The sequence below is a fragment of the Protomyctophum bolini genome (assembly GCF_963924005.1).
Source record: "Protomyctophum bolini genome assembly, chromosome: 5".
In the NCBI taxonomy this organism is placed as follows: Eukaryota; Metazoa; Chordata; class Actinopteri; order Myctophiformes; family Myctophidae; genus Protomyctophum; species Protomyctophum bolini.
The window spans coordinates 20806173-20821630 of record NC_137866.1 but is presented as its reverse complement, the minus strand read 5'-3'; the positions used below and the strand labels follow the sequence as shown (position 1 = coordinate 20821630).

At 43.8% G+C, this 15458-nt stretch overlaps 1 protein-coding gene across 1 annotated transcript in view; it reads right to left on the bottom strand.

The window, feature by feature from the left end:
- fam120c (family with sequence similarity 120 member C) overlaps nt 1–14132 on the bottom strand; it is a 28632-nt gene extending 14500 nt beyond the window's left edge. Inside the window, exons 1-7 of the mRNA XM_080763210.1 lie at nt 12584–14132; nt 8747–8993; nt 8454–8536; nt 6218–6346; nt 5923–6025; nt 3547–3620; nt 2119–2402 (exon numbers count right to left, since the gene is read on the bottom strand). Of these exons, the coding sequence (XP_080619336.1) occupies nt 2119–2402; nt 3547–3620; nt 5923–6025; nt 6218–6346; nt 8454–8536; nt 8747–8993; nt 12584–13102 (1439 nt within the window). The 5' untranslated portion in view covers nt 13103–14132. The remainder of the gene's footprint in view (nt 1–2118; nt 2403–3546; nt 3621–5922; nt 6026–6217; nt 6347–8453; nt 8537–8746; nt 8994–12583) is intronic.
- Nucleotides 14133–15458: the final 1326 nt, after the last annotated feature.

Sequence of the window (15458 nt, the reverse complement as noted above, 5' to 3'; positions counted from 1 at the left end):
ACTGTAATTTTTAATTGTACTGTACCCCAGGAAGAACAATTATTGCCGAGGCAGTGACTAAACTGAAATAAACAAACATCAGAATCACTATTCGTAAATTACAGGGAGATTTCAACTGGCAGTTTGTGGAAGTATTGTATGTGGTCCCCGACCATGCATTCATTAACCCATTTTGGGGCGGGAACCCCTTTTGGTGTTTTAAAGCATTCTGTTCTACTTTAGCTATTGAAAAATAGCAGATCTACAAGCTCATAGCACGCCACCGAGTGGCGCGCTATGAGCTGCTATTCGAGTCTGCTAACGTTTTTAACTAAAATCTTTGCTTCTGGGGGGGTCCCTGGAACAACATATTTTCAGATGGGGGTCGGCGGCCAATTACATATATTTTTTGGGGTCCTTGACATGAAACATTTTGAACACAACTGACATAGAAACATAGTTTTTCACAGAACTGTCAGGATTTAGAAGACATTTGTAGAATCAATGGTAGGTCTAAATGGGTTAATGCAATGTAAAGTACTCCTACGACACCCCCACCTAGATGCCTCATTCGCCAGCTGCAGTTGATTGGAGCGACCTGTATTGCACAGGTAGGCGGTCAAGTCAAGTGTAAGTAGTGCGGAAGGCACACTGGCCACTGTCACTCAAAGAAGTGACTACTTAAGCAATATTACACGAGAGGGTGTGGTTTAACGTGATTATTGCCACGACAGTGATGCGGTCACTGAAGTGGCAATAATCACGTTAAACCACACCGTCGAGTGTAATATTGCAATTCTACAAAGGTTACCCTTAAAACTAAGAAAATCGCTGAAAAAAATTGAAAATTTAAAAACGGTGTACATTGGTGACCATAACTATAATCTACCTGATCTTGAGGCCTACAAAATTGGGAAGAATTTTTTTTAAAGCTTTTCTTTCTTTTTTTCTTATCAACTAGTCAACTAGTACCCACAAGGTCGACTAGTGGATTTACTAGTAAACTAATCGACTAGTTGCTTAATGTCCTAGTTTAGAGACGCCCCAGAGCCAAAGGAAGAGTCTACCTTTTATGTCTATGCATATCGTATCCCCACCTGACCCGACAGAACAGTGGTCCCTGGTTCACAATCAGTCAAAACCCATGCTATATTCTGTATTATTTAAAATACCTGTCCTTCCCATCACAGTGCTTTCACATCATTTGACTCTTAGCATGTTCCTTCAATTTTGAAAAAAATGTGTTCCTTCCATTTTGAAAAAAATATTGCTGCTTTTAATGTGGGGGCAGCTGGACTATAAAATGTCCCCGCTTCTGCAATGCTACAGGAGCACGACAGGTCTCGCTACACAAGACAGTGACACTATCATAAATACAATTTTAAACGCTGCAATTAATTCACACACTTCTGCAATGCCAGCGAGACAGGTTTTGCTACACAAGACGCATAGATAAAAACTATTTTAAACCCCGGACAAACCCCCACATCAATGAAGAAACACAAATGGTGGAACTGAAAAAGACGGATCCTTTCGCATAAAAAAACACATTTTAAACCCTGCAAACACCTCTTATCAATGAAGAATCGCAAATGGTGGAACCTATCATCATCATCATCATGATTCAATCATGAGCTTGAAAAAGTAGTTCAAACGTTTTTTGGATCAGGGCCTACTTGAAAATCTTGCAAGTGTTTTCAGTCCACCCAACTGCATTTTCAGAGCACATCATCATCATATCATCATCATACTATAATTCAGTCAATGTCTGTCTGACTGACTGTCTGTCTGAATGTGTGATCTGTCTGTCTGTCTTTTTTTAATTAACGCTATATTCCCATTAAATTCTTAAATGGTCCAGTGCAATCACACAAGTGAACGAAATCAAGATTCATTTATATTCATATTTCGTCCTTTTATGGACTTTTTTTTAATAATCTATTGTTATAGCTAGTCTGGCCGATCACGTAATTTCACTGGACCACAGCAGTGGATATGCTCTAGAAGTGTGAAAACCGTATATTTCATTTCACAAGACCTTTTAAGTGCCGCGCCAATTATTTGGGGGCCCACTTGCAACACCCTTTGCGGAGCCAGACAGATTGAGAAAGCGTGTTCTTCCCGGGTGCGTTTCCTTACTTTGCGTTGCCGTCATTCTGTTCGTCACCATCGGAGGACGAGGAAGGGGAAGGGGACGGCCCGGACTGAGCGCTGGCGTGGTGATTTGGTAGTCTACTCCCCCCGCCCTGGGAGGAGGAATCGTATGGCGCCGACCAGTCAGCGAAGCCCATTTTCCCCGTCAGCGAGTCGTTGCAGTCCTGCATGGGTGGCGGCGGGTTCTGGAACAGAGGGTTGGAGCCGCCGGGTCCGTACGGAGAATTTTGATAAGGTGGCTTTAACCCTGGAACCTGGGGAGGAGGAAACTAAACAGGACAGGAGAGGATAAGGATGTCGGGGAGGGGGGGGGGGGGGGGGGGAAGAGGGGGGAGAGGAAGGAAGAAGACAGAGACAGATAGCAAAGGAAAGTTAACATTTTAAGAAAATCTTCTAAATCCTCCAGTTTCCTGAAATAAATATTTTCACGATTCTTTTTCAAAAATAGCAGATCTACAAGCTTGTAAGCGCGCCACTCGGTGGTAGATCTGCTATTTTTCAATACCTACAGCATAGCATAATGCTAACACCAAAAGGGGTTCCCGCCCCAAAATGGGGTTAAGAAAAGGAGCAGAGGATGTGGGTGGGAGGGAAAAAAAGTGTGAAAAGGGGACCAAGGTGTCTCAGGGATAGGAACTAAAGCCTGAGAGTTATATTTGAACATTGCACATCGAAAATAGCATATCTACCAGCTCAAAATGTGTCACAGCACGCAACCAAGTATAAATCGCCCTTAAGGGTGACCCATTTTTAATACCAGATGTTTTGAAATAGCACCAGTCTAGTCAAGGAAGGTAGGTAGGAGGATTTAGGGGGGAAATTAGTTACTGTGCCCTGTTGCCCTAAGCCGTTTCCCCCCTAAATAAACACAAGCCCCAGAAGGGTTTTCAGAGGGAGATCACAAACACAGGGAGATCCCATCCTGTACATGTACTCATGACAGCACTCATCATGAGAGAGAGAGTAATAAAAATCACACCCGTGTGAAGTGAGTGGTGCAACTCTGTGTGGGGGTCCCCGGGAGTTCCATACCCACAGGAACGCGCCCAGGGGGCCGGGCCGATGACAGAGTTACCGTGTGGGGCTCCCTCTACTGTACTGTACTGTACTGTAATGTCACTGTACTGTACTGGCACACCCGAAATCATCATATATACACAGTTAATATGTGCGTGTGTGTGTGTGTGTGTGTGTGTGTGTGTGTGTGTGTGTGTGTGTGTGTGTGTGTGTTTTAGCTTGCGCACATGTGGTGAAAAACAACCATGCTATTTTCGTGCTCATACCCAGGCCCCCAGCCAGGCACCCAGCCACACACATAGCTCCGTAAGGGAGTGGTTGCACCACTCAAAAAACAAAAACACACAGGTGGGTTGGGATTAGCATGGTGGCGGAAAGGCCAATTAAGGAATCTACCTGATTCTTTCCAGGCTGCATCGGTCCCATGTGACCAGGCGGTCCCCCGAATGGATTCAGTCCAAACCCGGGTACTGAAAGACAAGGCAACGTGAAGTAGGTTATTCAGAACGGTCTTACTAGAAATCAACTGATTTGGTTCCTCCCAAACAAAAGTGAGTGTTTGTATTTACCAGTGTTGGAACTAAGGTGTTACTTATTTACAACTAATATATATATATCAGAGTAGCCAATTATATTTACACCATTTGTCTCTTTTTCTCGTCAAGTTTGTCGTTATTCCAATTAATTCCTCCACACATTGTGTTCTGCCGACTCGCCTGCTATGGAGGAGCCACCATCGGGAGGACCTGCCCCAACACTCCCTTCCGACATGCAATGACCAAGATCATCCTACGCGCCCAGCTTCCCTCCCCCAAACACGAGCTGATTGTGTTCGCATAGACGCCCGACAAAGCCGGATGCACCATGGTGGATGGGTGCACGTGAGTTACTTTTTTTAAAACCCATTCAGGGCAGGGAAACCAATTTGGTGTTTGAAGCATTGTGTTATACTTTAGCTATTGAAAAATTGCATAAAAATAGCTTGTAGGTCTGCTATTTTTTTTTTTATCGTGAAAATGTGGCGTAAATCTTTGAATATATATTATTTCAGAGCAAAACTTCTGGGGGGTCCCTGAAACAACATATTTACTGATGGGGGTCCGCGGCCAAATACAAATTTCCGGGGTCCTTGACATGAAATAGTTTGAGAACAACTGACATAGGGTTTTTCAAAAAACTGTCAGGATTTAGAAGACATTTGTAAAACCGTCCTCAGGTCAAAATTGGTTAAAAGTACCAACACTGGTATTTACATGATTAAAGTGCCAGTATCCAGTTGTAATGGTTGCAATGTTTCCAAAACATTTTGCTGGTTGTATCTAGTAAACATTGCAATCTCCCAGTCTTCAACCTCACACGCTCACTACGATCTTGCAACCTTCTGAATGCTGCTCCCATGTTTCCTCTCGTTTTGCAGTGAGCTCTATCCAAAGCTTTGTTTGTCCTTTTGGCATTAGACACCGCATTGTATGTCTACTGTTGGTATCTGTGTCAGGAGATAAATGCCACAGTCGATGTCACTGTTGACTGGCTCATGATGTTAATCGGCTACGCTCTAAGTTTTGAAAAAACTACTTTGCTTTGAAAACAAGAGGAAAACACAGCATGCAGTGGCAGCGGTGGCTGAACGGTTTGCGGAGCGGTCTTGATATCGGAAGGTCGCTAGTTCGTATCCCCGGACCTGCACGTTAAAATTACCACAGCTGAAGTGCCCTTTGACAAGGCATTGAACCTCTACCATGAAATGTTCTATGAGCAGGGCCTGGCTGTAAAGGTTCTTGAGCTTAGTCCAGTTACCCTGGGTAAACATAGTACCTTTCCTTTCATGCACAAAATACTTTCATGTTTTGCCTTTTTTTCTTGTTTAGACCTTGTTTAGTCAGGCTGCTGGCTTATGGTCCGGAGTGCCATAAGATTTGTTGTGTACCTTCATGCTCCCTAGTACCGACTGACCCCATGGTCTTTCCTCGAATGCCCATATTAGGCATTAAGATTGCAATTCTTCACATTTTACACCTATAAAAGTGGATTGGTCCGTCATTAGTCATTAAACTTTAGAAGCCAATTCCTGCTCACCAGAATAAGAAAGAACACTCCCTGCTACATACACACCTTCCTAATTCTGGCAATAATGATAATCCTTTTCCTGTTTCTCTCTAGTTAGGTGAGAATGCGGGTTTGGAAGGATGACAATGTCTGTCAGTTAATACCACTTTGGTCAGGCTGGGTGAAGCCTAACCTCGCCTCACCAGGCTTTCCACCACCTCGGAGGAAAGTCTGGTCTCTGTTTCAAAAGTCCGTATGATCCTGTCGGGAGCAGATGATATCGTTACGTCATGTTGTAGTATTGTTTTGAAGTCGACAGGCAGGAACAACAGGCGGCAACTTCCTTTTCCCTCTCAATAAAAGCTCTCGTAGCCTGTAGCTTTTGTTGAGAAAAATCGGTTTGAGGGAAAAGGAAGTTGCCGCCTGTTGTTCCTGCCTGTCGCCTACAAAACAATACTACAACATGAAGTAACGATATCATCCGCTCCCGACAGGATCATATACCCTAAATGAAATGGTCCCCAGGCTAGGTGAAGCCATCATGGCTTTTAGGACTGTTTTCTACTGTACAGACGTTTCGGCCAATGGGCTTCTTGCAAGACCTGCTACTACCTTCTGCTTGAGAATTGAATGGTTCCCAGATTTATTTTAAAATTATATATATAATAGAATAGGCGTTGATTCCTTACAGGCGGACGCTTCAGTAAAAAGGTTTTTGCTACTCACAAATGAAGGAGGAGGGCCCCATGCTGAGTGGGCGTGGTTTGGAGGCAGCTGAGAAATATTCCACAGCTTTCTTAAAACGCTCCACTTTGTCCTCCATGCGAGACTGCAATGGGAACACAGCAACGTGCCAACAAATGTAATGCCGCTGCGTTTAGGTGTGATATATACATGTGTTTTGGTTTTGAATGTGTGGGTAATTTCCATGTGATTAAACAATAATAATCTTATAGCTACTTCTTCATAACATAAACAGCTAAATAAATAAAACCAGGGCGAGCCAAGTAATAACGTCTACCTGTGACTGTTTGAACACATCTCTGGCAATGGCATCGAGGTTTCCCAGGTCTTTGATGGAGGAGACGTATTCGGACACCGCCTTGATTACCACCTCGCAGGGTGGGAGCACCAGCTGGTGGGCACGCACCTGGAACATGGGAGATTGATTGATTGAAACCTTTATTTCAGGGGAATCCAATTGAGACCAGGGTCTCTTTTTCAATGGCGCCCTGTATACAAGCAAGAACATTTACAGCAATGATTTTACGTGCATACATGATGACATGGACACACAGTACAACAATAATACACAAGCACATATACAAAGAAACAAAACCTTAAAACCAAATATTACAAAAAGCAGGTGCATATGCCTTCCTCTAGTGTGAGGTCAGTTAAGAGTATTTTAAAAGTAGTAAATAAAGGACATTCAACTTCAATTTGTTTTAGTATTCCATAAATGTGGAGCATACACCCTGAAGGCAGTATCTCCCAATTTAGTAGTAGTTTTTGGTACCTTCAATAAAAGCATATCTTGTATACAGACTGGGTCTGACATTGGTGCCTCATAATGTACAATAAATGTCCTATTTTTGTCCTACATTGGAGCACAGGTTCTATTCCATTTCCTGAAAAATAATGGTCAGGTTTCCACCTGACAGCGACAATGTTAAGCTGAACAAGGAGGAATAAAACGCACACAAAACTGAACATTTTAAGTTTAACCACTTATTATTTTAAATAAATAGATCACGGCACATCGATGCTACCTATGGCGGCTTGTAGTTCCATTTGTGAAAACGTTTCAGCATAATGACTTTTTGCAATTACCCTTTCCAATTTAGTCTTTCTGCCAATTGATTCACACAAACACACACACTTTTTCTTACAAGAAAATAATTGTGTAAGTGTTGTTGCTGTTGTTGTAACAGTTTGTTTTTTACTGTTGAGACCGAAGACAAATTTCCACACGTGGACAATAAATTAAACTAACTAACTCTCTCTCTCACACACTCACTCACTCTCTCTCTCTCTCTCTCTCTCTCTCTCTCTCTCTCTGCAGGGAGTTCGAACTACTTCCTCTGGTAGACGGTACAAAGTACCAAAAGCTAACTAACATTTTTTTTTAATTCCTTCATACCAAATGCCATTAAGGCACTAAATGATACCATGTCTCGCTAGATTTGTTGTTTTTCCAATGTATTTGCCACTTTTGTCCTGCACTTTTTTGCCATGAGAAAATAATTGTATGAGTGTTGTTGCTGTTGTTGGAACCGTTTTTACTGTTGAGACCGAAGACAAATTTCCACACGTGGACAATAAATGAAACTAACTAACTCACACACAGACACAAACACACACACGTTGTCACTGCTGTCACCTACCAGTGAGGAGCCTCCACTGGGAGGACATAGAAACTTCGTCCTACTCCTCCCGCCCAACACACCCTGCACTGCGGACCACGCCCAAAGTATGTGCAGTGATGATCATCACCTTACCCTGCCGGACTTCCCTACCCCGAAACACAGGCCTATTGTGTTTGTTTGTGTACAGTGGATTCGAAAGTTCAAACCCACAACATCCGCGGTAGTGGGCTGGCAGGCACTTTACCGTTGCACCCGCCACCCGAGCACTGATCATTGAGAAATCTTATGTTGTCAAAAAAGTCAAAAAATAATAATGGTCCTAGTCATTCATGTCCGTTCAGAGTTAGAGTTAGTGCACGTGTTGCTGAAACGTCAGCAGAATGGACAGCGCAGCTCACTTTAATAATGGTGAAATCCCACATCCTCCACGTCTACATTGTGACCTATTCCTAGCCGCAATTTGCAACTCTAGATGTTTTTATAATGGGATGAATCTAGAGTTGCAATACCCTCCATTGACTCCCCACTCATCCAATTTGTGTTTGCGATCTGCTTGTCTTAAACGACGTTAAACTCACCAACATTGCAGCTGTAGTCCAAGCTTGAATTATCCTCTTTCAATCTGCCGAGCTTGTTTTTCATAAAAATCCCCCGTAGACATGTTATGAGCTACTTTCCGTCAAGAAGTTCTGTGCAAGTGATTCTTTTTCTAAGTGCTGGAGTTTGGAAGGGCTCGCCGTAAGTCACTGAACGGCCCTGCATGCCATCTGTTTCGCATCGGAGGCAGCAGCGCGGCCCCTGAGCGCTTCCAAACTCCAACATTTCTTCTTCTTGACAGAAAGTTGCAAATTGCGGCTAAGCTATTCCTAGGAGGTAAAGTAGGCATACCTTGAGAGAGGCTAGTGGATGTTCTGGTCCCAGCAGACTCCAGTGGAAGGCGGCCAGGTCCTCATCAGGCAGAATATGGTTCCCTGGGGGGAGAGATCGTCTTTCAAAGATTTGCCATGTAAACAAAAGGCACTGCTATGAATGAAGATAGAAAATATGTTCACCAGATTGTGCACTTGTTCAGCATGTGTGTACTGGAGTCAAGAGGAACCCACTATGAAATGTGTAATAGTCTGTGTGTGTGCGCCAACTAAGTTAGTAGGATTGCCAGGGATGTGTTTGTTGCTACTTACCCAGCAGAGCAGCAAAGCAGGGCAGGTGCTGTGTCTTGAGCCCCAGCTGCCTGGCAGCCTCGGACAGCAGATACTGGTGTGTGGTCAGGTTCTTGCCGTTCCAGCTCAGTTTGAGCGCGTGTGACGAGTAGTAGGCGGGTACGTTGCAGAGAGCAAACTCTGAGTCCTGAGCAATCAGGCCGGCGAAGCCAAAGTCCCTGTAGAGAGACAGCACCTCCTGGTGGTGGTCCTCCAGAGTCTGAACGACCTGAAAGAGACACAGGGGAGGAGGAAATGTTAGGTTCTTTACTGCTGCTCTCTCACTTCTCCACTTTGACTTTTTGAAAGGACAGCGGGAAGCTTTGACAGGCTCTCTAAATGTTTCATTTTTATTTAACCTTTATTTAACCAGTAAAAGGACATTGAGTCTCTTTTACAACTGGGAACTGGCCAAGAGGCAGAAATAAAATTACACTTCAATACCACATCGTCAATGTTACATTTTGGACCAGCAAATACAACATCCATATCCATAATACACCTTAAAGTACCTATGAATAAATACAACAAGTCACCTGTACTACTTTTTAGTAGCAGGGCAAAATACACCATATACACAATCAACACGATCTGAACAGATATAATTTATAGGCATGAACATAGGCTAGTACATATCCAAATTAAAATAATGTAATGTAAAAATGACGATTTGATGATTTCAGATATAGAAAGAAGAAGAAGCGCTTCCCAAGGCAGTGCTTTTTCTTCCCAGGTCTGAAAGTGCCATTTACGTTTAAAACCCTGTTTGTCAAATATATGTGTGGTAAGTTGTATAATTTAAATTATTCACTGCTGTGCCGACGTGGAGGAGTGGCTGTTTCAGTAGAATATTACAAACTTGGGACAGAAAAGATTATAGACCTCAGTCTACAGTAATATGTGTCCCTAAAGCACTTCATACAAACAGGGCACTAGCAGGTTTTCAGGTGTTAATGTATCCATTTGTAACCGGTTGTACATCATGTTGTGAAACTAATTAGACCAGTTAGTTATTTGTATTCAGGATTTACAATGTAATGCTCACAGGGCCCTCATTTGGCTTTTCTGCGTGTGGTGTCGCACAACAATTATAAATCTGAGTATGAATCTGGCCCAGGCCATGCAATGAGTCACGACTATCAAACCCACCGTCTAGTCTCAAAACTACAGTGGATGGGGCAGTAAATAGTGAAATTCCAAATGGAATTATGGCATATAGTGAAACTGTACTTGAACCCGAAAAGAAAACCACTTTTCTGTCATAAAACCATAGTGCTAGACCTGTGTCCTAGAGAGTGAGATGTGCCAAATCGTAGTCCTTCAGAAAAAAAGTCAGAATGTTCACTTTGTCTCACTTCAGCTGTGTTCATAGTTATAATGTGCACATTTTGAACTAAACCCTTCCTCTGAAGTTGCAGTCGTGACTCGTGAGGATATTCATGATTATACCAATAATGGCAATTCACCATAATAAAATCATCTAGTGTTCATCACGAAATAACCCATCCCTACTATTGAAAAACTACCATGGAGTTCAGGTAAGGCATAATGTTGGCGGCATTCATGATGATGACAGACATCAGAGGTTTATATAATATATATATAGCCTTTATCCAAGGCGCTTTACATAGATGCATATTCACCCATTCATGATGCCGGAGGAAACTTTGACAATTGACGCCAACTCTGGGGAAGCCCGGGATCAAACTGCTAACCTCACAGTTCCCATCCAGCCACTCTACCGGCCCCACTCTACCCCTGAACTAGCCCCTTTCGGAACCCTAGTTTACCTTTTCTGAAGTTTGGACGTCGGTACCCCAGGGTCCCTGATCGGTTATTCCACTCTCGTTGGGATGCAGATGTACATACCCTCCGTTCACGTCGAGCTGCGCGCCACTTGAGTGTTGGTGAGATGTTTCAAAGATGCATAAAGTGGCTATAGGAGACAACGGAAACGTGGGAGAAATCGCATTAACCGCCGATGCCATTAAGTATTTTTAATCTTTTTTTAAAGTTTTGGCTTCTCAGAAATTCTCTCTTCCTCACTTCCCATGTCCCGCCTCCCACGACACAAGAGCATTATAAACATCCTGCATGTACGCAGTCGGCCAATCAGAGGCAGTAACTAGGACGTGCAGCTAGCCAGACACCACTCGGGAGGCGGTACAATGGGAAGTCAAAAAGGAAGTCAAGGAAGTGAGGTAGAGAATTTCAGAGAAGCCAAAACTTAAAAAAAAAAAAAGATTAAAAATACTTAATGGCATCGGCGGTTAATGCGTTTCTGTTGTCTCCTATAGCCGCTTCATGCATCTTTGAAACATCTCACCAACACTCAAGTGAACGGAGGGTATGTACATCTGCATCCCAACGAGAGTGGAATAACCGATTAGGGACCCTGGGGTAGCGACGTCCAAACTTCAGAAAACCCCTGAACCACTGCCACCCCGTGCAGGTGCAGTAAGTACATGCAGTATGACTGTCACAGATTGAGCACAGCTTCTATAAAAACTATATTTGAATCTTCTTAATCAATGCCAAATCAATGCAACACAGATTACATTTTGTTAATTTAATAACATAACATTTGACTTAATAAACTTCTCATAGTCTAGAGATTTTATGCTAACATTTTGTGTGCCTTACTGCCTTGGCAATAAAAGTTTTGAGAAACCATTAGCAAAATAATATATCATTAGGAGGTGGTCATAAGGAGGGAACAGCACCCTACACAACTAAGAAAGCTGACCTTTCCAAAAGGTTGAAGGACTTTACGGGTGGAGTAAGGAATAGTTTGGCATTTAAGAAAGGTGTATCTGAGACAGATGCGAGATACTGTATGTGACTCGACAGGAATGTGACTACGGCATTGCTATGAACGCGAGTAAAGACATGGTCCAACTCCAAGTGCACATGGGAGCTCAGCAGGTACAATATTGTGAAGCCCAGGAGCACTTTGTAACAGGATCTGGGTGGGACTTTGGTTGTCTTCTTGTACAATATGAAGTATGAACAGATATATTCCCTTACAGTAGTAGGCGGATGTTTGCAGCATGCAAGGATGGATACACTGCACGTCTGTACCCATGATAACCATCTGACAGAAACATTTCTAGTAGTCAATGAACCAAACTATTAATATAGCATAATGTCAAGTCTATCACAAGGCAGTGAAGGCACCAACTGTAATGCACACACACAAGTTAACAAATGCACCATTACCATGCACAAGCTAGCTATTATTAGTAGGATGAGACAGGCAGCCCAGTGCTTGTGTGACAATATGAAAGGGTTCACTGAGTTCATTCATGTTATGTAATATATAGGCCGACTAAGGCCAGACATTGCTGTACAATGCAAACATTTCTCATCCACTCATGGCTACTGTATTTGGTTATCCAGTAGCCGCTGTTACTCATGAAAATGCAATGGAGCCATGCCACAATCTCTCCTCCAAAGAAATCCATGTCACATGGAAAAGGAGTGAGTGACTGAGCACCGAGAAAAGCCACACAGATGCATCTATGATCTTCATTGGATCAGCTAAAACACATCCGTGCAGGCGTGCACAACTGACTAAACTCACTAGAGATACAGTGACTGCGTTTACTAGCATTATGACTGATTGGGGCGGCGTAGCAACGGTTAAAACGCGTTGCACTTGGACACAGTCAAACTCCTATGAGTCAAGACACATACAAAGCACTCATTGATGTAGACTCTGGCAGAGTGGACGTGCAACATTAAACGATTAGCATGAAAGCCGTGTCGAATAATGATCATTTGATAACATCGCAAGTAACCCCGTACAGGATTACTCACCCTCACTCGGAAGCGGAACATGGCTAGACGGACGCAGTGGCTGAGGCAAGCCGGGGGCAGGAACCATGCCCGTGGAGGCGGGGTGGCCTTGCTGCCGACGTGGTTGACTATGAGCTGCGCTGTCTGCCGCTGGCCCTGAGCTCGCCGCGCCCACTCGGGCCAGCGCTCCTTCCCAAGGGTGCCGTTGAACACCACGACGAGCTCCAGGCCACCCTGGTACAGGCAGGCCTGCGACAGGGCGGCCAGGTAGCCCAGCATGGCGTTCCACTCGCCCCCGCACACCCAATCCGTCTGGTATCCGCCGTAGAGGCGCTGCAGGCCGGAGTCCGCGTCGATGAGGATCCGGGCGGGCGGAGGCGGGGGAGGCATGGGCCCGGGGTGATGTGGGTGGTGGTGGTGAGGGTGATGGTGGTGAGGGGGCTGGCGACCCGCGGTGCGGGCTAGCTTCAGGAGGTCCACTGGGACCGCGGCCCCAGGACACCGCTTCTCTAGATACTCTTGGAAACCCTGAACTCCCATGACGGTGTTATTGAGCCGGTGTGTCTGGCCGGGAGCGGGCTCTGGATACGTTCTGTACGCCGTGGTTGTAAAGTGATGTGGTCAGAGACAGGAGCTAGCTGTGCACTATTGGCAAGCTAACTTGTCTCTAAAATAATTACTTACTGTAGGACTATATAACCTTGTTAAAACTTATTTGCGAGCGGCTAGACACGCAAACGGATCGATCATGCGCTGCCTTGCAAATACTATTAAATTTTGAATATGTAATGTTTAGGGCCCCCCCCCCGGATTCCTAACGTTGATCTTTCAGATTTGGTCGTGAGTGTAGAATCTAGTGTCCATCCCTGGAGATTTTTGGTGAAGTGCCAGCAAGGCCAGTCTGGCCTGCTACAGCTAGAAAAAGTTGACCAAATTACCCACCCCCATAACTTGGCTGTAAGTGAACTGGTTTCCCAAATCAAATCATGAAAATGCAGCTGACAACCGGTAACTATGACGCAGGTAGCTTAATGGCTGTTATTAACCAATGCTTGAAAAATAATAATCCTACTGAGTGATGCACATGAGATGCAATACTGCGCATTAGAGAGCAACCTATAAACTGACTGGCTAGCTAGCGGACATGATAGTAAATCCAGCACCTTAGTAAGCTCGCTATTTTACGTGGCGGTTTAACGATCCGACGTAGATATTGCACAGTCTAGTCAAATGTCAGTAAGTACAATACACCGTGGCAGTTTGTCAGCTTGCATGTGCTGTAATGTCAAATAAAGCTAAAGTGTCGAGCTGTGTGGCTAACAGTGGCTAGCTGGTGTTAGCTGCTGGCAGGGTCCCCGGCGTGATTGACGCGTCAATTCGCCAAGACAAGTCCGGGGTCCGACACGACGCGGAATGAAATGGATGTTTGAGGAAAGAAAAAGAAAAGTAACTAAAATAATAAAACAAAAACAAAAGCCCGATGGTGCCTCCCTCGCTTTCTTCCACGCTCACGACTTCATGTTGCGGAGGGGAGCGTACTTCCAGGCGACATCGGCCATCTTGCGACTTCCTCGCGGACCAACAGAGTGGGAGGAAGGCAAAGGGAGTGGAGGGAGGAGACGATGGCCCGGCTGGGAAATGTAGTTCCAAGACTCCACCGTCCTCTCCCAGGGAGATTCTCCCGAGAAACTGAAAAGACTCTAACTACCAGCAATAGGTGATACACGGTTTGGGGGGGTGCCGGAGAGTTGCTTTGGTCCAGCACAAATAAGTGATTTTCCAGCATAAATATTGCTATATTGTATATTGTACAGAAGCTAAACTGATAAAAGTATTTATCTTGTACACTGACTGACTGACATGGAGACCATGATCACGAACCTTTTGACTATTCTTCTCGTAATGTATGTGACATAACTCTCTACTATCTCAGCAAACCTTTTGCATTGATAAACTGAATGCAAGCCAATAAACCGAACTAGTGTGGTACGGATTTCTATGCAATGAATGACACATTTTCATTGATGGTGTAACAGGTAGAGCCGTCGGTCATGTTGATTTCTGTATGTAATGTCGCCTCCCGGTGGTGGTTATCAGCACGACAGGTACACAGTGATCCCTGGAGGGAAAAGTGCAAAAACAGAAATTAGGCCAACCGGGCCTGCTGCTGAGTGCACTGTCACTGTCAGCGCGTCGCCATGGTGACACGATTGAATCTGTGGGAAGAAGAAGCAAGTCGAGCAATATTACATTTTATCCCACGTTGGAAAAAATGTCCAAAAGTAAAGATATCTATCTATCTATCTATCTATCTATCTATCTATCTATCTATATATCTATCTATCTATCTATCTATCTATCTATCTATCTATCTATCTATCTATCTATCTATCTATCTATCTATCTATCTATCTATCTATCTATCTATCTATCTATCTATCTATCTATCTATCTATCTATCTATCTATCTATCTATCTATCTATCTATCTATCTATCTATCTATCTATCTATCTATCTATCTATCTATCTATCTATCTATCTATCTATCTATCTATCTATCTATCTATCTATCTCAGCTCTGTCTCTACACACAGTAACATATATTAATTACTAAACAGTATGCAGAATAGGGACTGTCATTTCAAGCACAACTCACTATGCGAGGTTAATGCAGCCTTATTTTAATCAATCTGTATGGTAGGGGGGGGATAAGGTGTTGGGCAGTAACAAGTTAGTCACTAGTAGGCTGTAATATTATTACTTTACCCATTAACACGTAAAGTAAGGTATTACTCTGCCAAAACAGTAATGTTATAATTGATACCATAGCATGAAAATAGCACTTTATAGCCTATTACATATTACTCAGGATTTGTTGGAGCTATCGTTTGAAAA